This window comes from Hippoglossus hippoglossus, chromosome 16 (genome assembly GCF_009819705.1).
Source record: "Hippoglossus hippoglossus isolate fHipHip1 chromosome 16, fHipHip1.pri, whole genome shotgun sequence".
NCBI classification, from domain to species: domain Eukaryota; kingdom Metazoa; phylum Chordata; class Actinopteri; order Pleuronectiformes; family Pleuronectidae; genus Hippoglossus; species Hippoglossus hippoglossus.
In genome coordinates this window covers 2,491,680-2,515,747 of record NC_047166.1, presented here as the reverse complement: position 1 = coordinate 2,515,747, position 24,068 = coordinate 2,491,680, and the positions used below count along the sequence as shown (strand labels likewise).

The 24,068-nt window shown below is 43.3% G+C and overlaps 1 protein-coding gene across 2 annotated transcripts in view; it reads right to left on the bottom strand.

The window, feature by feature from the left end:
* The window catches only part of LOC117777020 (cortexin-3), a 29,035-nt gene extending 20,195 nt beyond the window's left edge, over positions 1 to 8,840 (bottom strand). Inside the window, exons 1-2 of one of the 2 annotated variants that reach the window (XR_004616531.1) lie at positions 8,543 to 8,839; positions 1,330 to 2,432 (exon numbers count right to left, since the gene is read on the bottom strand). Coding sequence is in view for 1 of the 2 variants with exons in the window: in XM_034611464.1 (XP_034467355.1) it covers positions 2,103 to 2,354 (252 nt within the window). In the remaining variant the exon portion in view is untranslated. Of the gene's footprint in view, positions 1 to 445; positions 2,433 to 8,540 lie in introns of those variants that run through there. The other variant, XM_034611464.1, reaches the window with a different exon arrangement.
* Between the last annotated feature and the right edge of the window lie 15,228 nt (positions 8,841 to 24,068).

The following is a 24,068-nucleotide window of genomic DNA, read 5'->3' as shown; positions in this document are numbered from 1 at the left end:
GCTTGCCAACAGAATCCACAGGTCAATCTATCCCTGTGAGGAACGGAGCAGCTGTTTCAGGGAGGTGCCCGGCTGATGATTGCGTATCAACATATTCGGTGTCAGAGGAAAAGATTGTTATTCTGCGAGGTGTCCTGGAGGGTCTCGGCTCAAAGAGCAGGTCTGGAGCCCGGAGACTAGTGTGTGTGTGTGTCTGTGTGTGTGTGTGTGTGTGTCTGGGTTCATAGAAAACCAATCCAGACACCTGCTGGCTGCCACTGCCAGCCGCTGATAAAATGGCAAAAGAATGTGTCGGGCCTCCGGCTCATTCTGCCGCCTTGAAAAGGGCAGGGTGGCCGAAAAATGGTTTTCCTCATTTATGTATTTTTTTGTTGTTTTGTCCTTAACACCTGCCACTGTCACCAGCCAGTGAATAAACCTAATGGAATAAAACACATTAGAAAGCTGCACTGTGATCGTTTTTTATTACAAAAAGAACAGCGGCTCCAGGCGGAAAAAACAGATTAAAACAAAAAGACAGGAAAAAGCTGCTTGAGCAACGGACCCACAACATCAGGATTAAAGCACTTCACCATTTAATCATGCACGGAGAGGACGCTACATGCGGAAAAACCAGAAAAAGAAATAAACACCTCAGCACAACATCGCAAAAACTTCTGCGATAGGAAGGAGAAGGCCACAGCAGATCACGAGAACATCACACGTGGTGGAAAGGGTCACTTCCTGTCCGGGGCAGGAAAGAGCTCGGGGACGAAACATTTCTTTTTTCTCTTTTTTAAGCGCGTGTTGTTGTTGTATGACATCTCGGGTGAAGTGCAAAGACACTGACGCCTCAGTGGAACCGATGATTTCCAGTGTCTCCGCTTCCTATGATACTGTAAACAATCTACACTATAAGGCGCACAGTTGAAAAGTTGCCCAACGAAAGAGCCACAACATCAGTTCGTAAAGGGTTCGATGTGAAAACGCTTCGTCGCGGTCGTCTCCACCATCAACTCTCTGCAGAGCCGGCATACCAACTGTCAATATACCAACCGCAGGCAGTACAATGCTGTTAACAGTTTTTTTTCTTTTAAATGGGCACGATACACAGGAAAAGAAATAAACATAAACTACGATCAGAGACAGAAATGTGAACCCATTTTCGTTCCTTTTCCTAAAACATCAATCTAATCTTTTTAGTTTTTTCTCAGATGAGGCACACGGTACAGCACAGTAAACGTTATTTTTTCTTCAACACCTCTTCTGGCAGCTGACATCTAAAGACGTGGACACACCCGTGTTTTTTTTTTTTGATCGCACACACACAGAACAGTTCGAGTTTCTCACTGCTGACATCTTATCTCTTGGGGAAAAAAACCGCTCAGAAACATTAAAGGGAGAACTTTTTCCACCACAGTTTCCTCCTTTGTGATTATTTTTACCTGCTTTTTTTCACGAACCTTCGACACCGAGTCGCGCTCGTGGATTTTTAGGCAACAACCACCGCTGAATATCTTACGAAGACATAAGGCATGAAGCTCGTCGCCCCGAATCTCACCGGTCATATAAAGTCGTCCTCTCGGGTTCGTCCACAAACTTAAGACAAAACACGCTGAAAATGAAAGATTACTCTTGTTTTTTTCTTTTCTCCTGTTACTAGTTGAAACACTGATTGTCTACGTTATCAATAAAAATCTAAGGACGTAAACGCGATACGATGTAAACACTGTTTTTAATCCAACCTGGGGTGGATTTGGAAAAAGATACTCGACCCTGTGTGAGACGTGAGATGTGATGCTGGGGGGGGGGGGGGGGGGGGGAGCGAGGTAGTCCACGAGGGAACCGATGGCAGATGTGGGGGGGAGGGGGGGTGGGGAACCTGAAGAGGCTCGTGGAGAAGATGGATCAATAGTCTTCACAGCACAGTTCTGGTTGTCTTGTTAGAGTTGATTAGATTTGGCAGGGAGAAGCTGTTGAGCTCTGGTCTCAGTCCGAAACCTTCGGAGGGTTTAGTGAACGCCTGGTGAATCCGCTGTCATTTGTTCTGTCGGGGACAAAGTGCTCTTCTAGCGTGGAATCAGTCCTTTTTTAACTCAATCTTCTGAACGCGTGTGGGCTCCTCAGACGATGCGGTAATCGAACGTGTCCTTCTCGGTGTGGTCTGTCCAGTTGGACGAGGGCATGCTGCGGTAGGGGTCCAGCAGGATGCGGAAGCAGCGCACGATGAGCAGCGCCAGGAAGATGAAGAGCAGCAGCACGAAGACGAAGGCGGCCTTCTGCTCCAGCGTCAGGTAGGAGGGCACGTGGTGGCCGCCGCCTGACGAGGACAGCGTGCTGCTGAACAGGCCCTCAGCCATCCGGGGCACATCCATGCTTGACCGTCTCGGCTCCAGCTCTTTGTCCGTTGGTGAAAGATTTGCGGTGAAGACGGGGGCCTCGGCGGATCAGACCTGTGTGGGGATCCAAACAGAAGGGTTAGACATCACGTCCTGTGCGGCGTCACAGATGGAAAAGCAAAAGCAACGCAACCGCCGAGAAAAAACAGGGAAAATCTCAAACACACAACCGGAGCAAAAACAAAAGTGTCAGGCCAGAAAAACCAAAAGCTCTCAGATGAGTTTATTTTTGGATCCCCAGGCAGAACGCCCACAGCGTGAGAGGAGAAGGCTCGAGGAACTCACACACTCACACACTTCCACATTTACATGAGGCAACACTGCTCCTGAGGAAGATTCGTCGCCAGCTTCATTTAACTATTCTGAAATTACAATCCCTCTGAGTTTGAAACACCGTCGTGCATGAACAGAAGTGATTTTCTACTCTCTTGGTTTCCAGGCAAAGGAGTCGAGTGCCCCGGGGCCCCTGAATGGTTTTGGCCCTGAACAGCTCCAGAGTGGGCTGCAGCATAAACCCAGCCTCCTCCATGTTAGCAGATGGGACATGCACCAAACTTTGTTATTTGATCCTATAAAAATATGAGTGGGGTGTAATGATTGACAGCTGGGACTGACTCGTGATTGGTCGAGTGCTGGTAACGATGGTCCAGGCTCTGACTGTGTCGTCCCACTGAACTGAAACACAACTGAACGCTGGATATTACCCATGATCCTCTGCTTCCTGATCCAGAAGAGCTGCGGCTTTAACAAATCCACCAAACTCTGACTTAGAATTCTTCATATTTTAAAAGTTTCCTGCTGAATATTGGAGATAAACTCTGTTTTTTAATAACTTCTCAGTCTTTTAAACTGATCTACAGTTCAGCTTCCCTCTTCAACTCACTGGAGCTGATTCCGACAGTTGAAAAAAAAGTTTCCCAGTGCTGCTTTAACTTGTGTTGGATCATTCTGCATTTCTCCATTTGTAAATCCATCCCATTAAAAGATGCAAAGCAACAAAGACATTATCATTGTAATATTGTTTTCGTGCCTCTAATAAAACGACTAAAACGAGCTGCACTGTTTCACTGGGTGACAAGTTCCTTCATCACCATTAACACACACACTAGTGTATTCAGACTCCACATACACACTCCTGCTGCCATAAATACCCACTAGAGCTGCAGATGCGTATTAATCCGCCGCTAAACACGGCCTCTGACAAATGCGGTAATTATCCCTGTTGAAGACGTGTTTGTTAAAAGCGGCGAAGCCCAGCTGTTTGAGGAAATGACTGAGTCTGCAGGAGGGACGGACGTGTTTGGAGCTTCAAGCTGTAAACTGGCTGCAGAAGAAAGAAAAGTGCACAGAGACGATTTAACACGTTTTGGTTTTGTTATTGTGATGTATCGACAGAAAAGAGACAGAATAATGTCCTTTAGACAGGAGCGTTGCAGCATGGTGGGGAAAGAGGGAAAGTGCCTGAGGCACAAAGCTGAGAGGCCCCCCCCCCCCCCCCCCCCCCATGGTGCAACAGCAGCAACAACTTTCTCAGAATCATCTTTAATTCTGTGATGTAACGGAATCAATCCTCAAACGAGGCCTCGGGACGCCAAGCTTCTGCAGAAAGCTGCATTATTTTAGACATTTGGATGAAGACAAGGACGTCCAAGTGTGTGATGATGTGTCTGAAGCTACTTTCAGACACGTACAGAATCTGGACATCCTCCTGAAATGCTCCAGAGAGCGAGAACTCCGATGTTTGAGTCAGTTGATCCTGACATTTTCCAGAACTGCAGCCCCCCCCCCCACGTCCTACATCAACCCTGTGACTTCTGACGATGTTCTATGTTGTGTTCACTATAGCACTTAATACTTTGTGAACTTATATATTCTGTCAACTACACTGGGGATTAGAGAGAAACAACATTTTTTAATGTTCTGGACTTTTGTTGTGCACGGGGAAGGAAAAGTCTAAAAAATGTCCGGACCTAATTTTCGTCAAATATTCCAAAGGTCATGAAAGCGGGTTTGAGACGGTGATAAACTTTTATTATTTATGTGTCTGCACAGTCTGACCTTCGGTTATAACTCTGATGATACAACAGTCATTCTGACGTCGGGTCCCTGAGGTCGTTTGAAACAGTTTGACAAACTGAAAACTAGTAAATAATAGAGAAAGAATCAGGACTGTGGCAGTTCACAGGATCATTTACCCCCAGTGCATCCTGGGAAAGTTAATCCATCACGCAACACCCTTATTTGTTTTACAAGTTTGCAAACGGCTGCAACAACTAAAACACGTTAGAGAAAAATCGTTTCCCCTTTAAATCGAACACACTGGGCAGACTTTAGTTACATTCACTTAAGTTTGAATCGGTTGTAAGGTTGATTAAAGTCGTGTTAATTAGATTAATTCAGGATGAGAACAGCAGGTCAGTTGGTCTGTTAGCTGCAGTTAAACCTCAGCTGCAGAGAACCAGCCGCCTGCAGCAGCTCAGTGCGTGTGTGTGTGTGTGTGTGTGTGTGTGTGTGTGTGTGTGTGTGTGTGTGTGTGTGTGTGTGTGTGTGTGTGTGTGTGTGTGTGTGTGTGTGTGTGTGTGTGTGTGTGTGTGTGTGTGTGTGTGAGATGGAGTTGATGGTTTGCTTGTCTGATGTAAGCTCATCGGTCCAAACGCAGCCGGCAGGTCTGTTCATCATCTGATGCTGTTTTTCTCCTGCTGAGCAAATTATTACTGAGTGTTTGCTGCAAATCTTTCTGAGAATCCGTCTTTTTCTTTCCACTGCAGGAAAAAACAGCACGTTTATTAAATCTCTGCTCAGAAATGTGCTCTCGTTCTTCCTTCTTGTTTTTCCTTCTTGTTTTTTCTTTCCCAACTTCAGCGAATGAGCAACATGAGCTGTCAGGTGTAATTATCTCAACCTGGAATCGCTGTTAGTCCACCGCAACATGTACAGGACACGACATCGATACCATGGCAACACCAACGAGGACCAGCAGCTTTCCAAGAAGAACGTCTCAATGCGTGTGTGAAGGGTCTGGGACGGGGGTGGAGGTTTAACTTCTGTGTGTGATCACTTCGTTTATAACTGTTTGAAAACTGTTTGAAGATTTGGCCCCAAAGTCCCTGAAAAACAGCTCCTGGTCCCCAGATGAGAGTCAGAGAGATTTTGACCTGCATCGGATGGAACATGAGCCAAGAAAGAAGTCGTTCAGGGAATAATTCAGGGATCTAGAGGAAAAAGAATCAGACTCATTTAGTAGACTGGTATCTATGATGTGTTGTCCACTAACCAGAAGGTCGGTGGTTCGATCCCCGGCTCCTTCAATCTGCATCCATATGTGTGGTGTGTTATAGAGGAAGTACAGCACATAGCGTGTGTGTGAATGAGGTTTGTACTGTAGCACTTTGTCAATAAGACAAAATCGTCCATTTACCAAAACTACTTCACTCATTTCCACCAAAACCTGGTGGAGAGATGGAGTCTCCAAAACATTTTGATTAAGGTGCAAAATGTCACTTTCTTTAACTATGTTTTAAGACAAAGTTAGGTTCTTATTTCCTTTTTATATTCTTACTACGAGAATCGTGTTGTTGGGCTGTTGGGCCTCGGTGAAGAAACGTGATCTTTGTGCCCTTCTCATCTTTTCCTGGTTTCATCTGAAACATTTCTAGCTGAAAATAAGACGACTTGTGCAAATGAAACATCTTTTTGGGGCAGAAACATCTTCTTCATCTTCTCTCTATTCCTGTTCATGACCGATTTCCCATAAGATGGCGTCCGGACCCTCAGGAAAGGAACCAGTTATCTAGACAGTTGATCTGAGACTAAGGGACGAGGTTGACTGTTGTTGGTTAAACCTTAAAGTCGCTCTGTAAGAGTTCAGTGCACATTACACCACAGATACAGCAACGTTACTCGTGTTAGCCGTGCTGTTGCATCACCGCATCTTAGGGAAATATATCAAATTAATTTTACTAACGTGCAGAAAAACCTAAACGAAGCAGCAGCAGCTCATTTTCAGATCAATCCGATTATTATCAGATCATCAGCCGCCTCTGAGAAGAACCCAAACTACAATCTTCTCCGGGTTGCGTCCTTCGGTCACGCTTGTGTAAGCGTGAAGAGCCGTCACACAGACGGACGGTCACATGGGAGGGACGTTATGAGACAGCTCCGAGAGACATGACGGGCTGAGGAGCGGTTTCTGAATAAAAAAAAAAAAAGAGGTAAATCAGAAAAGATGTCTGTTGGCACCTCTCGGGAGAGAGAGAGCCGCTTCCAGCTCTGTCTCGCTGACGAGCCGCCTGTAATCCATCACACTTAAAACTCAGGAATGATATCTCACAGCAGTGATTCATTGGCCTCGTGGTGAAGAAGTGAGAAGGAACAGGGCTGATCTTTTTTTAATTTCTTCTTCTTCTTCTTCGTCAGAGTTTAATGTCAGATCATGAGCTCGTCATCTCGTCCGCCAACGACTCGGCGAGGTCACAGGGTCTCGAACACTTAGGGCCCGAAACCACTCTGCTGTTTGCTAGCAGGTTATACAACACGCTTCAGAGAATCTCAACGTCGACTAAGAGTTCAGAGCTTTTCTCTCGACAGTCGCATCCAAACATTTAAGCTTCTCCGTCCTCCGCTGCTCGAAGAAGCTCGTGTCATCTATTTGTGTGCTCTGCTCCTCGGCAGCGACGTTTCAGGAAAAGATAATAATTACTTCTCGAGCAGTAAAAAAATAAAACCTTAACAAAGCCTCGTTTTTAGAAAAGCGACTTTGTGTCTGATAAGTGCATCGAGTTATTTTTGGTCCAACTGAACAAAGGGACGCAGCATCAGGGGCGGTTGCCGCGGCGAGAAGAGATGAAACGGTGACAAGCAGCTGACAAGAACGTGAGTGTGACAAAGACGAGAAGCCGAATTTAGAAATGAAGCCGATGTGTGTGTGTGTGTGTGTGTGTGTGTGTGTGTGTGTGTGTGTGTGTGTGTGTGTGTGTGTGTGTGTGTGTGTCTTTACTGAGGTCCTGGTTAAAGTTAGTGGTGAGATGTGGTTTGGTTCAGGTTAAAGTTAAGTTTGGGCTTAAACCGTACGTGTAGGTTATGTTTTGGGTTCGGGATAAATTGGTCATGGTTAAGGTTATGAGGGATTTCATTTAAACACGTGTGTGTGTGTGTGTGTGTGTGTGTGTGTGTGTGTGTGTGTGTGTGTGTGTGTGTGTGTGTGTGTGTCTGTGTGTGTGTGTCTGTGTGTGTCTGTGTGTATTATGCCCTAAGGCTAAAAGACAAATGTAAAAAAACAAGAATCATGAAAAAATGAATATTAAAAGGATGAAATTTGAGGTTAAAACTTCTAAATACAACAAGTGAAATTGTGAAATTCATATTTTACATAAATGTAATAGTGATAAATGAAATGTGTTGCGTTTTGTTATATTTGCACATTGTACAACTTCTCAGTGGCCATTTGACAGTTATTTTTACAATCATTTAAATTATAAAGTTTGTGTTATGTCATGAAATAACAGACAACATACTTTATACACACACACACACACACATACACACACACACACACACACACACACACACACTTCATTACCCAAACCCTGCATGTGAAATAGTTAATAATTGAAATCAAAAACACATTTAATTATCCACATAGAAATTACAACACAACATTTCCTTTGTAATTAAAGTAAATTAAACTGTATAACTATGATAAACATAATTAGATATATTATTGTAAAGAAACTGCGTGCAAAAGTGGAAAATAAACATTAATCATGTGACTCTATATGAGATTACACTTGTTATAAATGTATAAATGCTAATATGATTTATTTTTTGCTTGATCCATCTAAATGCTTGTGATGGATGGAGACACACTGCAGCTCCAGGAAGAAGAAGAAGAAGAAAAAAAGAAGATGAGCCGCCATTGAAATGAAGCTTAATTTATTCTACATGTTTTCAATCTTTCTATATTAATGTGAAGCTGAAGATGAAGGGTGGAGTCACAGCTGGACTCCACGTGGATGCATCACAAACATCTGCTGCCCCCCCCCCCCCTGACTGACAGCTTCACACCTTCACAGCAGGGAACCTCCAAAACACCTCGTTTACAAATACAACATTAAAAAGATGCTGAGTGAGCAGCAGCATCATCATCATCATCTTCATCCTCTAACCTGTTGTTATCAGCGGGGGGGGGGATCTCCGTCAGCGGCAGGTCTCCATGTCTCCGGATCTCACGCGGCTCGGGTCGTTGTCTCTGGACCGAGGAAGAGGCAGCAGCGGCGGACACACGCGTCCTGACGCACCGATAGAAAAACACCTCACAGCCCGGTTGTTGCTTCTGTCTCCGCGGACTGAGCCGGTCAGACCTCACCCTCTCTCTCTCTCTCTCTCTCTCTCTCCCTCTCTCTCTCCCTCTCTCCCTCTCTCTCTCTCTCTCTGCTGCTGCTGAAGATGAGGAAGAGGAGGGTGGATGTTGTGGTGCGTGTGTGAGTGTGTGTGTGTGTGTTTCTCTTCCTCCTCCTCGTCCTGACGCGCCGCTTTATCCCCGCAGACACGAAGAAGTGGTACCCGTCGCTACTGGCAACCTGTTGCCATAGCAATCCTCCAGGTAGACTATATATACTGCAAGTGGATGAGGAGGGGGGGGGGAAGGTGTGGTCCTCACATGTCTGCAACTTCAGTCACACAATCACACAAAATAACACAACATAAAATATGTTATAGGAGGTCAAAGGTGAGTCCACAGAGACATTTGTTCTATTTGAATGTCAAATCTTTAATATTATTATGAATTCATGTTGTCATGGCAGCAAAGTAGTTGTATTTTATTATTCTTTTTGATAATATTCACACCCATCAATACAGATGTGTTCGCACTTGCTCTTGCAGATGTTCAGGTGACGATGAACACGTTAAGATGTGATGGAGGTGTGATGGATATTTAAAAACGGATAGTTCACCCCAAAATGGAAATTCCCTCATTATCTCCCCACCAATAAGCCGATGGGGGGGGGGGGGGGGCTGCTGGAGTGTCAGGGGTTAAACAGAGGAGCAGACAAATAGAATACAATAGAATTAAAGGACGACCAATTCTTCAAACGTAAAAACACAACAGAAGAGAAACCCCACAACACGCCTCCATCCTGCTCCAGTGGTTTCATCCAAGTGTCCGAAGCCTTCAGTGGTTTTGGATTTGACTGAGACTCTGTTTACCCCTGAAAGTGTTTGGTGGACTCAAACACTTCACCCCCCCCAAAGTGGGAAGTAGATGATGAGGGAATTTAAATTTTTGGGTGAACTATCCCTTTCACCACTGGTTAGAAACCTGTCCCTGTTTCTTCTGTCTTTACTTTAGAGGGGGGGGGGGGGGGGGGGGGGGGGGGGGATGTCTCCTGCTGTCTCGACCCTGACAGACAGGAATCCCCTCAGAGCTCCTCAGAGTCTCAGAGTCTCAGAGTCACAGTGACTGTGCAGCAGTGAAATATGATGTTATATAAAATACTGGAGTCAAGTGTCGAGCATCCAACTGCAGCACAGAGTCTCCACCTGCTGGATGAAAGGGAGAACTGCAGACTGATACAAAAATCACTTTGGTTATTAAAGTTATTACAGAATTAGAGAAGACATCTGTTACCAGAGGTAAAGTTAGCTTAGCTTAGCATTAAGACTGGAAATAGGGAAGCAGCTGCTCCAGTTACCGTTTCCACACTTAATGCTAAAATAAGTCACACATAAGTTTATATATATATATGTTTGTATTTACTGTACAGATATGGGCGTGGTATCAGTTGTATGATATTCACTGATATGAGAAGAGTCTGAGGATCTTCATCAGATACTTTACATCTCAAAATGTCTTTAAAGCAAGAATATTTCATCTTCATCTGTATATGAACATTTCTGGGAATCAGCAGATCCTGTTCCCTCATGACTGGAACTGTATTATTCAAGTAAGCTCCTTTAAATTATTTTTATATTATGGTGCTGTTATAGACGCACCACATTTGGACAGACTGATGTTAGCGAAACGTTAGAATGCTAATGAAGGAGTTTCCCACAGACTCAACTCAAACCACAGCTCAGAACTGTCACTATCACTTCTAATTTGAGTGTTGATCCCTTTTTCTATTTGTGTATTTGTATACTACTTCTGTATTTGTACTGTATCATGTTTAAATTACCTGCCTACGGACAATGGATGTCAATTATCATTCTTGTCAACTTCACATATTCATATTTAGTATTTTATACTAATGTTCATTAATCTGTTATGTCCCTATATAATAAATACATCTTTTTCATATAGCATTTCTCACATGTTGTGGTCTGAGCTCGTACGTTGGACGACTACAGATGAAGTCAGGAGGCTGAGCCACGGACAATTTATTCATTTTGAGAAAAATAAATGAAACGCACGTACTGTTTATAAATAAGATAATTTCCTTCTGAGAAATTGAAGGCAAACAGTACAACTTGTCTTTAAAAACATTATCAACTACACACACAGGGATTGAGGTCAGAACAGTTGAATGAGGTTAAATGTTAACTGTTAAATAAACATCACTTTCACCTCATATCATCATTTCTGACCTGATTCCTTCAGCTTTGTCCCCAAAGAGACGACACGAGGAGGGAGGTGGATATATAGAGTTTACAGATATAGAAATACACACGTGCACCCACACAATACACTGTACAACATGGTTATGAAAGCCTGTTGTGGAGAGACGCCTATTGGACAGGATGGGGCAGCGGAGGCGTCTGATTGGCTCCCGTGGACGCTGTGTCAGTCTCTCAGCTGCAGCTCACGCTTCAGAAGACAAAGATCAGAGAGAAGTGAAGCCGACTTTTCCACAAGTTACACCAGAGAAGGAAAAAAAACCAGGTTCCTGGAGCAGAGAGTGAATTTATGTGTCTCTCTCCTGCGACTGACAACAAACCAAACAGAACAGAACCGTTTCCCTCTGAACGTTTGGGAAACGATTTGCCGAAGCTTTCGTGCTCTCGTGGTTAACATCAATTTGAGGACGTTTTTTTTTATGTTTAGATTTGATCTTTTTGTTTACGTGACTGTGGACTGGAAAGTAAAAATATCTGCAAGTAAATAAATAATAATAACATTGCCTTAATTCATATGGAACTTGTTTAAACACAGTTAAACACATGGTTGAAACAGGATGTAAACATTCATAGGGCCTCTGGCAAGTAAGATCAGGGAATAAAATAAAAACAGAAATCCATCATTAAAACAATAACATAATAAAACAGAAAACATGTGTAGGTGATAAAAATTGGGTAGAAGGATTAATAAAATGCTTTTTTAGAAATAAATGTTTTAAGAAGTGAATTAAAAGATCTATTATACAAACTGGTAACTAATGAACTGGTCTCTACGTATAAACACTGTTTGTAACACAGAGTTCACCTGGAGGGCGGGTGAGGCAGGGGATCTGGATCTCTGGGGAATCGGGCCGACACCCCTCCAGCTGCAGGATGGTGACGGCGGGGCACTGAACCAAATGTGCAGATTTAGTGCATCTGTGAAAGCAGCTGCAGAGACAGATTTAAGGTCGGGTTCAGGTTCACAGAGGAAAATAAGTGAGACAGCTGGAGGATAGTTCACAGAGACGGGATATTAAATGCTCACGCAGAACCAGGCTTTGACGGAGAGAAGAAGAAAGAGAAACAGAGGGAGCGCTGAGACAGGAAGAGGCACTTGGGCCCAGACTGAGCCTCTTCCTGTTTGCTTTATGTTCAGGTCCAATTAGATTCAGGCTCAGAAAAAGAGACAGAGTCAGAAACCAGAAGTAACCATATTTGGAGGAGCAGGGGTTGGAGCATGAGCCTGCACGCCCATCCACATCTGCCCCCTGCAACCATTGGACGGTAGAAGCTGTCAATCACACTGTGGTGTCCACGCCCCAATGCATCCGGTGCTTTATGGTCTATTCGACTCTAATTGGATCATAATTTACTAAATGCACATCAGCTGTATTGAAGAACACTTGAAACTAGAGATTGAGACATAAACTCCTTAATGTTTACTGACGTTATAAAGTGAGAAGTAGAGTCACTTTCTCATTGACTTCTATAGAAACTACCAGTGGAGTCGCCCCCTGCTGGACATTCCACAGAATACAGGTTTCAGGCACTTTCACGTTGGCTTCACTTTCTGGACCTGGAGTCTACGAGAAGAAAAACGAGATTCAGGTCTGAGTGCTTTGGGTTTTTTATCCAATAAGATGCAAACACATGTGACATAGAGAGTGACATCATCTCCAGCCTTTCATGGACAGGTGGAGGGACAGGTGGAGGGACGGAGTTAAGTTGTGATGCTGGGTGAGACATCTTCAGACCTGGGGGGGGGGGACTCATGTTACTCTGTTAGCATTGATGTAATGTTGGACCTTCTGGTCTCCTTGATGCATCAAGTCCAGTCTCTGCCCGAGTTTCACCAGCTTCCAGAAAACTTCCATCACAAGTTTATGGCTTTTCTTCTTCTTTTCTTCCAGACGATTTATTGATGGCTTTCGGGAGGTGAAAAGGATTTAAACGAATAAGTTAAGAAGTGTTTCAGAACCTTTAAGTTTTAACAAACACGTCCATACTCCTCTGACTCAGAAATGAATGATAAAACAATAAAAAACGAAGGCGGTGACGGTGACAGACCTTTGCGGCTCCAGGAACCTTTCTCATCTCAAACCTCTCTTTTATGTCAAGTATTTCCAAAGAGGAAAAAGTAATTTGACCATTTAGCTCATATATATATTATATAACTTGTGTAACCCTACATTTGCATTTAAAGAGGTATATGTGCGACACTTGCAGAGGGGACACATTCAGCCTAAGTGCTCTTGACTCTGGGGGACACTGCGGAGTCGCGTCTGTGGACTGATGAGACAATTTCTCGTCCCGTGGTCTTTCCCTCGCCTCTCGACAGGCGGCTTTTTTCATGTTGCCCCCTCTCGGCTTTCGCAGCTCTCAAATTAAACTTCTAACGAGGTCGCTAAGTGTGAGAAAACATGTCAACCACACACTTCACAAAGTTTGCGTAAGTTTCCCCGAGCCTCCCACGTCCGAGCTCAGCCATCAAGGGTACTAAAAGCACAGCTCAGGGCGGTATTGATTTCCTGGCTCCTCTCGAGGCTTCTCCTCTGACGGGCTACTTTGGTTTGACACCTCTTCTCCCACAGCGGCTCGTCTCCTTCGCTACTGTATGAACTCAGTGGCTCGGCCTCTCCAGCATTAATTAATAGCTTTGTGCTCCCTTCAACTCGTCTGTTCCCTCAGACTAATTGCTGGAAGAAGCATCTCTGTTAATCCAATTTGGGGCCTTGAATATTCTCTCAGAGTGTCTCAGACATTATTGAGCATTTGTGGGAACGTTCAGGCCCGAAGTGAATATTTCATTTATCTGCTCTGACTGAAGGATGCTCTCTTTTCAAAGGGAAGGCTATCATGATGCACACGTACTGTAAAGAACAGAGACTGAAAGGATCGGCTGCGTACGGGAGGACTTGTCTCCAAACCAAGGTCGTGACTTCACCTCAAGTCTCGCTGCGCAGGGTCGAGAGCATTTTTTTATTTTGAAGCTGCAGGATTTTTATACTTTAAATGTTAATCAAAGCAAAATGGCATCACAGTGATGAAATCCACTTGCCTCTATTTTAAGAGAGATTTTCTGAAATTCATATTCAGGACGTTTCCCTCTAAATCTGACGCAGCAGTTTCATGTGGAAAGTTTACAGCAGAGGCTGGTTGAGGCGTCTGAGTTAGAGAACTCATTATTAATATGCATCAATCCTGCAGCACATTTAGTTCCATCTCAAACATCAGCTCTACATTGTGTTTTTAACATTTTGAAATGAGTGTATGCACAACACGAGTGGAAAATATTAAATCACGAGTAAAAATATTATACAAAACATGTTTCTGCATTAAAGAAAGAGCCACGTTTCTCGGGTAAAGCTCATTCGAAGGTTGAGTTGAAGGTGATTAATGGATTTATGCATTATTTTACATGTCGTTTAGCAGAAAAAGAAAATCCCTCATGGAAACATGTGCATCATTTTCAGTTTCTCTTCACTGTTAAATCCAAATGACACTAAATGTTATCATACATCATATTTCTACAACTTGGGCCTCATTCTATTCAAGTCGAGACACAACAGTGAGAACAGGTAGTGGAAAGTTTCATGCCTCATTTCCACGTCCTTTAAAAGTCTTGAAATGTTCTAAGATTTTAAACAAACAAACTTTAACTAACAGTGATTGTTTGTTTGCATTTTGACTCTTATTTCACTTATTTATTTACTTTGGTTGCATTTTTTATTTCTCTCTTACCTCCGATCAAAAGGTTTTGTTTTCACTCATGTTTGTGTGTTTGCAGTATAACGCAAAAACTACAGGAATCATGAAACGTAATGACAGGATGTAAGATGGGTCAAGAAAGAACTTATTAAATATTGGTGCAGATCCAGTGAGAAAACACATTTTTCAACATTTTCCTTGAGAATAATAAATGGATCTTGATTTAAAAAAGCAATCAGACGTGTTTTGGGGACTGAGATCTATGAGTGTGAATGAGATTCATATAAGAATCCAGCTCTAGTGGATGTAAATGTGGTTTCAGAAGGAGACTGTCGGGCCTTGGCAGAGATATGAACTTTACTGAGTGAGAATCTGGTTTGTAATTGACTCTATTGAATATATGTCATTAATCTCAGTTTAGTGTGACTGTGTTAGTTATAGTTAGGTGTCTACAAAGCTCTTGAATGACTCATATTATTATTGAAGGGAACGCTGTCCTGCACCTGCAGCCACTGGTCACACGGTGTCAGTGTGTAGCTGTGAATCCACTGTGGCTGAACCAACGACCACCAGTCAGCATCTTCCATCAGGGACGTTCCTTCAGTGTCTCTGAGGAATGAGTTACACATCGTTTGGATGAGAGTCAGGAGCAGTCGGTGAAACACGACGCCCTGGAAAAACCAACAAAAACAGGCTGGTGATGAATGTTGGTCAAAGTGTTTTAATTTACTAAAGTGACTGTCAGGAGGAAGTGTGAAGTGTTCGCCTACTGAACAAAGGAAATCACACACACACACAAACAGACTCACACACTGTTGTGTCTCTATGACTTCAGAGGACATAACATTAAATTACCACAAATTTACTATAATTTAGACCCAATCTTAACCTAAACCAAACCTTAGCTTGATCCAATCTCAACCTAAACTTAACCTTAAACTTGTGCCAAAGCTAAACGTAACCTAAAGCTTATCTTAACTTTACCCTTATCTTAACCTTAAACTAACCTTGACCTTAACATAAACCTAACCTGATCATAATCTTAAACTAATCCTAATCTAAACCTAAACCGAACCTTAATTTAACCTTAAAACACCTTCACTTAAAATTTTGATTCACGGGGACTTTATTTTGGTCCCCATAAGGAAGAAAAGTCCCCATAACGTGGATGTGTAAACAGATTTGGGTCCCAACAACACACACACACACACACACACACACACACACACACACACACACACACACAGCCGTCGTGTTATCACATCATTTCTGACCTCCTCCCTCTGTAACTACAAATCATCTCTGAGCTCCTTCAGCTCAGCTCAGCTCACAGAACGACTCAGTGCTTCATCCCCCGTTTCCTGTGAATAGAAGCAATCAGACGCTCGTTCAAAGACCCCGACGGGTCCTCGGCCTCGTGCGGGATAATTAGCCCAGTTAACGAACCCTCTGATTGACACAACAAGGTTTGGTTGTGTCATTTTGAATGAACGAGGCAGGTTGATTAGAAACCTGAACTGATCAGACTGGAGTGAAGAGGGGACGACTTCACCTTGATATTGGGGGGAAGAGGTTGATCAGAACCAAAGAATTGATTCACAGGATATTTCACAAGCGAGTTTGATGAGTCGGACGGAGAGACGCTTCGAGTTCCAGGCAATCAGGTCGTTTTGAGACATGAACTCTGGAAAATGACTAGAACATTGGATCTGGATAGTTTCTGGAGTTTGCCTTTCAATGTAGTACTAAGTACTTATGTAATAATGCAATGACAGAGTACTCTAGGAACAATTTATTAATGAGTATGAGTACTTGTGTAATAAGGTATTGGTGGCTACAGAGTACTTAAGTCATAAAGTAGTAATGACTACCAACTACTCATTTGATATTGTTGTTACGACTACAGAGTAATGACTTCAAGTTCTTGTGTAATAATGTAGTAAAGACTACTGAGTCTACATGTTTAATGTAGAAATATCCACCAAATACTTGTGTACTTATGTAGTAATGACAGCCAAGTACTGTGTGATGATGTCTACTGACTAATCGTGTCATGATGTCACCAGCTTCAGACACATCACACACATTTAGACGTTGAAGTTTTCAATCAAACGTGTAAAAAGAACTTCCATCAGCCGGGTGTCGTTGTCTATTTGTCGTCGTTGTGTCTGAGTGACGATTAGAATTCCACTCAGACAAAATCCACCGCTGTGCCGCTATAATCAATAAAACAGATTTCCCCTCAGTTTGTCCATTTTCTGCAAATATTTGAAAACCGAGCGATCTCCTCTTGGTATAAGCAGCACATTAGCCAGATTTTGAACAATGATCTTCGTGGTCGTTAGCGATGCTGCGGCAGGCCTGAGCTGGGATCATGTGCGTCTCCACTGCCTCCTCACAGCAGGAGATAATGTGATATTCTGGTCCCGTTCGGGAGGAGAGCCAAGACGTATTAGTGCGGACACAGCCTGCGACGGCCCACTCATGCAGCCCCGCTCTTCATCTAACGGCTCAGTCTAATTGGTTTTTGATCCACTGCTAACGAGGTTAGAAAGTGCTCCGGAAAGAAGGAAAACACTCGAAGCAAACTGTAAAAGTGAGGGAACAAGTGAAGGGAATATACAGGCAGGACATGAACAGAGGAACGGATGAATAAAGTCTTAAAATAACTGACAAATGGTGAATTCTTGACCTTTGTTTTTAGTTCTTTGTGACGTCGTCTTCTTTTGTTGCCTATTCATCTTTTTTTTATGTCTACAAAGAACTTTGTAAATGTGTTTTTTGAAAAGTGCTGTATGAATAAAGGTTATTATCGTTATTATAATTGTATGAATTGTTAAACTACAGCCGCTATCGTTACTTCAAATCTGATAATTAATTAATTCCTCACTTTTACTTCTTACTTTATCTCTTTTATCTCAACGTCTGTTTAACTTGTTATATTTATTCATATTTTTTCTTATTTTCTTATTGTATTTAATTATTTATTTATTTTTATCTCCATTTTGCTGCGTGAATTTGTCTTAAATAGTTTCTAAAACATTTTATGGTTTCTTTTCTTTTTCTTGTTTTTTATGTCTGTCTTATTATCGTATTGTCCATCACACCTGAAGCACTTTGAATGTCAAAAACCTGCGTGGAGTCGTGCTACATAAAACACATTTTGACTGATTGAAAGTGACAAAGCTTTGACTTTCCACATTAATAAAGAACAGAAGGCAACAGTTCGTGTTGAGAGCAAAGTACGAGGAGCGATGACGCTCGTGAACCGAACCACGTGACGGGGACACGACGCACATGAAACACGGCTGTGGATTCATGCAACAGGAAAACAAATGGCTGGCGAGGACAGAAATCAATGAGGTGAGTCTCCGAGATCAATCCTGTGGTTGCTGTGCTACTCCCTTCCATTTCCTCCACACACACACACACACACGCACACACACACACACACACTCCACACGACCCCAAGCTCATTGAGGGTGACAAAGACTAAACATGTTACCGCCTGCACAGAGAAATCTACATTCGTCAAAACTGTCATCTCCTCAATCTCGTGCCGACAGTAATGATCCCGAGACGCCGCCATTTTGAGACATGCAATTTAAAGAAAGAAATGAGTGCGCGGAGGAGGACAAATGTCTCCGAGTGAAGAGGAGGCGAGACGGAGGAGGGGAGAGCGGAGGAGGACTCGCTGTGAATCATTAGTTCAGTGGAAGCTCCGAGGTTCCAGGACTAATTGAGTATCAGTGTGAGCTATGGGGGGGGGTCGGCCTCAGAGCTGCTGTCGTCAGGTGTTTGGGCCCAATGAGGGGGTGTGAGCGGGGGGGGGGGGGGGTGAGCGGGGGGGCACTGTGCGAAATTAACAAAAAATGAAGCCACGCAGAATCCCTCGAGTTTGACAAGACGGTAATGATCCGGAGACGACGCCATTTTGAGACAAGCAATTTAAAGTTAGTTGAGTTTAAAGGATTCACTGGATAATAAACAAAGAATGTAGTTAGGACTTGTGCATGTATAGTACTTGTGTAATAATGTAGTACTAAGTACTCATGTAATAATGTAGCAGTGATGACCGAGTACTGTGTACTCAAGTAGCAATGTATTGATGACCACTGAGCATTTGTTTAAAAATGTATTGGTGGCTACAGAGTACTCATGTTATAAACTAGTTAAGACCAAGTACTTATTTTCATATTGTTGTAATGACTACAGAGAATTTGTGTGTTAATGTAATAACACCACTGAGTACTCTAGTAGACTACTGAGTAATAATGTAGTAATGTCTATTCAATATTTGTGTATTGATGTAGTAAAGACTACTGAGTACTTATGTAATCATTTAATAATTACTGAGTATCCATGTATTAATGTATTATTGACTACTAAGTACTAAGTAGTGATGGATGTACTTGACTGTACTATTAGTACTCATGTCTGCAGAGAACTCATGTAGTAACGCAGTAACTGCTGAGTACTTGTGTGATAATGTAGTACTACATGAGTACTCCTGATTCATAATACCAACCTGATGACGACTGTCCCCGGTGGTTCGATCCCCTCTTAAGAACCGAAGCCTTTAACTTTATTATCTAATCGTCTGTTTTTCACCTCTTATCGTCTTCGCTGTGTAAAGTCCCAGCCGAGTCCAGGTGTTGATTTTCTCTCAGGGATGCGGACGACATATTTTCTCTGTGACACTCGAGTCATATAAATAATTAACTTCTAACCTGCAGAATAATCAGCTCGACTTCCATCGCTCTGCAGAGGCAGAACAACCGAGAGACAATCTTCTTCTTCATGGGAGGAAGTTAACAGAAACCGGCCTCTAATCTTCACTGGGTGATTAGAGCGGAGAGGGAAATTAATGCGTTTATGAGAGGAGCTATAACTTCAATATTGTCAGAAAGAAGAGTGCGATCATGATGGAAAAATACTTCATTTAAAGTTGTGACTAATATTTCTGAGCAGGAGCCGTGACGGCTGCATGAGCTGTTGAGTTATCAGAAAAGTTAGGACCTCACAGGAAGAAGAAATGTTTTATACAGATAATATGATAACAGGAAGTTCTTTAGTCCCGTATTAATACAGAGTCTCATTAGCTCAGAATCATTTTCCTAAAGCGTCCTGAGCAATAAATGAAAATCCACTGACATGTAATCAGCATCTCATTGATTCTGAGCCAGAAATCCATCCAAAGTCACTTTGGGGTTTGAGGTACGACCTCCGGCAAAGTCAGATTCATTACTTCACACTTCTACGTTCTGGCCTCATAGAGAATTAATTTCACTTTGTTATGAGCAGGTCAAACTGAATCTGTTACAAACAAGCTTCATCTTAGTTTTGCGTTTTCATTCAGTTGATTGGATGCCAGAACAATGACTATTATGATATTATTATTAAAACCTTATAAAATCCTCTTACTTTGCTGTAAAATGGAAAATCCCTATTTGCACAGATGTGGAGTTTGTATGTTGGTGCATGAGTGTGTGAAACGTAAACCTCTGTGTGACAGTAACTCATCAACAGAACAGTGAATAGTGCTGTTATTCTATTATTCACTTTTGAATATGGCTGATTATGGATAGTCTTCCTGTTTTGGTTTGGACGCCCTCGGAGCAGCAGGACAGATTCATGCACAACGAGCTGTTGGATGATGGTTTTCACTGGGAAGGAATCGCACTGAACCGGCTGCGCTGGGGCGTTTCCAGCTGGCTCCAGCCGCACGGCGATGGGAGTGTTGGAGGGGTGATGGTGTCGGGGTGAGATGGGGTGACGCGGGGGGGTGAAAGTGGGGCGAGATGTCCTGGTTGGGGACAGGTGCAGGGGGAACAGGTTAAGACGAGCGTGGGTCTGCATGCGTGTGAAATCTGAGTCCTGCTGGAACAGACAAGCACAGGTGGCTCCTTGTCTCCGGGTGAAAGAGTCTGAGCTGCTGAGTCGAGATCTGAGCTTCGGCCTGACCGCGCCGGATTCAACCGGCAACCCACACACACACACACACACGCACAACAGACACGCTACTGTAGCAGTGACCGGGGGTGTGTCAGGCATCAGGCCATTAGTGCCAGACGTGCCAGGCATAGCACATAACTGCCTACTGACCTCAGCTCGCCCTCGTGGCACAGAGCGGCGTCGCCACATCCAACGCACCGGGCGGCAGGAAAAAATACATTAACCACCATTATACAGTTTATCCTTAAAACCCTCACAGCTGCTGTTCGTTACAGGGAACTTAACTTTGAATCGCTGCATCTTTAAAAAGGACCAGGACACCAAAATCCAGTAATAATTACATGTAATGATGAATTTATTAATTGACATGTTTGAGCTGATCTAGAGCAAAGACGTTATCATGGTGGGATTTTACTCTTAATGAATATTTTGATGATCTTTTATTTTTTCTTTCTTTGGTTGTTTTTTGCACAATAGATTTTCTTTCCTTATATAAAACCTTTTTTTATATAAGCGATGCAGGACTGTACAGGAACTATTAGATGGTCTGATTTTCACTCATTCTGTTTTAATGATATTTTTTGAGTCGGGGTCGTTCCCAGTATTTTAACTTGTGTGCAGATGCCGCAGTCGGTTCTGATTTAAAATCTCTTGACATATGCAAAAGGTAAAAATGACCTTTTCCATAAACAAACAGACTCAAAGAAATGCTCTGTGTTATCAGACGTCCCGTCTCTCCATGCTAATGCAGCAGCTCTGGGTTTATGTGCGGAGGGTTTTCTCAGATATTCATCTCTGATCTTTCTGCTGCCACAACACAGATGAGATGAGTTTTCTCTCCGGGACTCAACACATTCACGAATGACATTGAAAAATTCCACAGTAAAAGTGTCGCAGTCGAGCTGAAACTGGAAAAACGTCTATGATTGACACGTTAATAAAATTTAATTGGCTGACGGTTGAACCATTAAGAGGAATTTCTGTTTGGAACATTTCCTTCCAAAATAAAGTTCTTGGCCGAGGTAAAGCTTTGAGTTTGTGTGTTTGCACATCTGCATTTTGTCATAAACTGCATTGGTCTGTTTGTAATGTACAATACAAATATTATATTCTAATTACAACAACACACACACACACACACACACACACACACACAGACACACACACACAAAACCACAATCAAGTGGTCTGTTAAAATCTTTCAAAAGAGTGAACATGAATTCTGCTGCAACAGAAGATTTCTTTCCTGAGGCAGAAACAGAGGATCATGGTCCAAGTCTGCCTAATAAAACCCAGCACAGACCTGAGCCGGCCTCTGAGAGGAAGAGCGGCGCTCCGCTCGACCAGATGTTTGTGAAACGCTCGATGCCGAGTGTTGGACGCGGGGCAGAAGCTGAGATGTAGGTCAGTTCGGAATCAATGCAGAGCTGCAGTTTAACTCGGTGAATCAAGTGTGAAAACTAACCAGCAGAGCGTAAATCAGCCGCTTCTCCGGCTCCACGGTAGCAGAGGTTGTCTTTATTTAACCGTTTCTCCGACCTGGCTCCGTCTGCCCCGTTCACTCAGTGAGGAAGGATTTCATGAGAAGGCCCGAGCCCTGTGATGTTCTTGGCAGCACAGACATCTTAGAACAACTGTAATTTCTCCTCCTCTCGTTCGCCTCGGCATGAAAAGGCTCTTTCATGGAGACGCGTATGAAAAGGCAGCACTGGCGTATCAGATGGAGAAATGCAACAGTTTTCACTGAAGACGTTTTCGGGGAATTCGGTATTCGGCTTGGTGGGAGGGAGGAGGGGGGGGGGGGGGGGGGGTTGAGGCGATGGACGGACGTCGTGTCTCCGTGTGTGCTGCAGCCCTTTGTGCTCCTCCATCGGTGTTTATGAGGCATTTAAAAGCCTCCAAATGTGCTGCAGTTTGCGGCCTGCAAGTCCACCACCCCCCCCCCCCCCGCCCGAACCCTCCGGGCACGCTGCCATCGCAGGCCCACAGTTAAAATCAACAGCACAGACACAGTGCAGGGAGAGTTACGAGGGTTTTTGCAGCACAGAGCGAGTCGCCGACTCTTTTCTTGGCTTGTAAAATAACTCCACTTCTTGCACGACTGTATTTTTTACCCGACCGATGAAGAGGTTGTGGGGAATCTAACCCGTTTCCTTCGGTTGTGTTTCCATGTAAACATCAGCGCAGCCTCCTGAGTCTGTTACAAGGCTGACAAATCCCTTTTCAGCCTCCCAATCACGGAGATGATTAAGCAAAATTAAACGGGATCAAACCGTTTAATGACGCCGCATTTGCTCCTTCAATTGACTGTCTGCTGTGTGTTTGTGCAGGTTTAATGAGCCCCGGTTAAACTGGCAGATTATTTGTGTTGTTGTGATCCCTCATGGTTCAAATTTCCCTAAACCACTTTGTGCATTTGACATTTTCTAAATGGTTATTAATGGATGCTGGGATCAGATATGAGCCCAATAACGACCTGATGTCAAAGAAGACCTTCACTCGTCTGTTTGGACTCAGGCGTCGAGATGTTAGAATCAAAGCAGACGTTTCGACACGGTATCGAACTTTCAGCTCCATGTTTTGTGTTTTGGAGTCTTGGTGCATCCCCCCCCCTTCAGTCAGTCATGATCACATAATCTCACACATTTAAAATGATGAAATCCACTGATCACAAACAACATTAAAACAGGAAGCTGCTTTTAATGTTGAGCCGATCAAAGATTTAACGACATTTTTGATTTGATCACACAAGACGATGTTGTTCCTCGTATTTATCGTAAATCTGCTCTGACGTAGCGCTAAAGGCTGATGGGATATTTATTATATTTTATAAATAGCCTACTTTACGATGCATCGTCCTATTCTCCTCACGAACAGAGTCTTCTGTTGACATGTGATTAAAACTGACGCAAACAGACTTGCATTAGATTAGACCGTGTCACTCAGAATTATTTGACACCTTTATTTACTTTTTGCTCAGAGTTAATTTATTGTCATGTGTTCCAGCAGCTGAGAGCAAGGACACGACTCGTCTGTCTGATGTGAGCTGACGTCTTCTTATGATGAGACTCATATACGTCAAACCACAAATTGTACCTGTCCTCTGCATCATTATTTCCTCAAACTCAGACTGACGTATTGTTGTGTGAGATATTTTTTGAAAACTTGAAGACCCAGTGTTCATCTCAACATCATGAGCAAGTAAAAGTATTTTAATTAGTAGTAGAAGTATGTAATAAAGACCTCACAGCGCTCAGCCCCGACTCTCTGGCTGCAGCAGCTTCATTAGTTGAAAGACGTAAACCTGCTGAATCGGTGCTTTCCAGTTCAAACACTGGAAACTGGCCTGTTTGGACAGATTTCAGTTTCCCGACAGCTCGAGTCATGATGCAAACACCGGACAGTGTGAAGACAGAGGGCGAGGTCGGGACA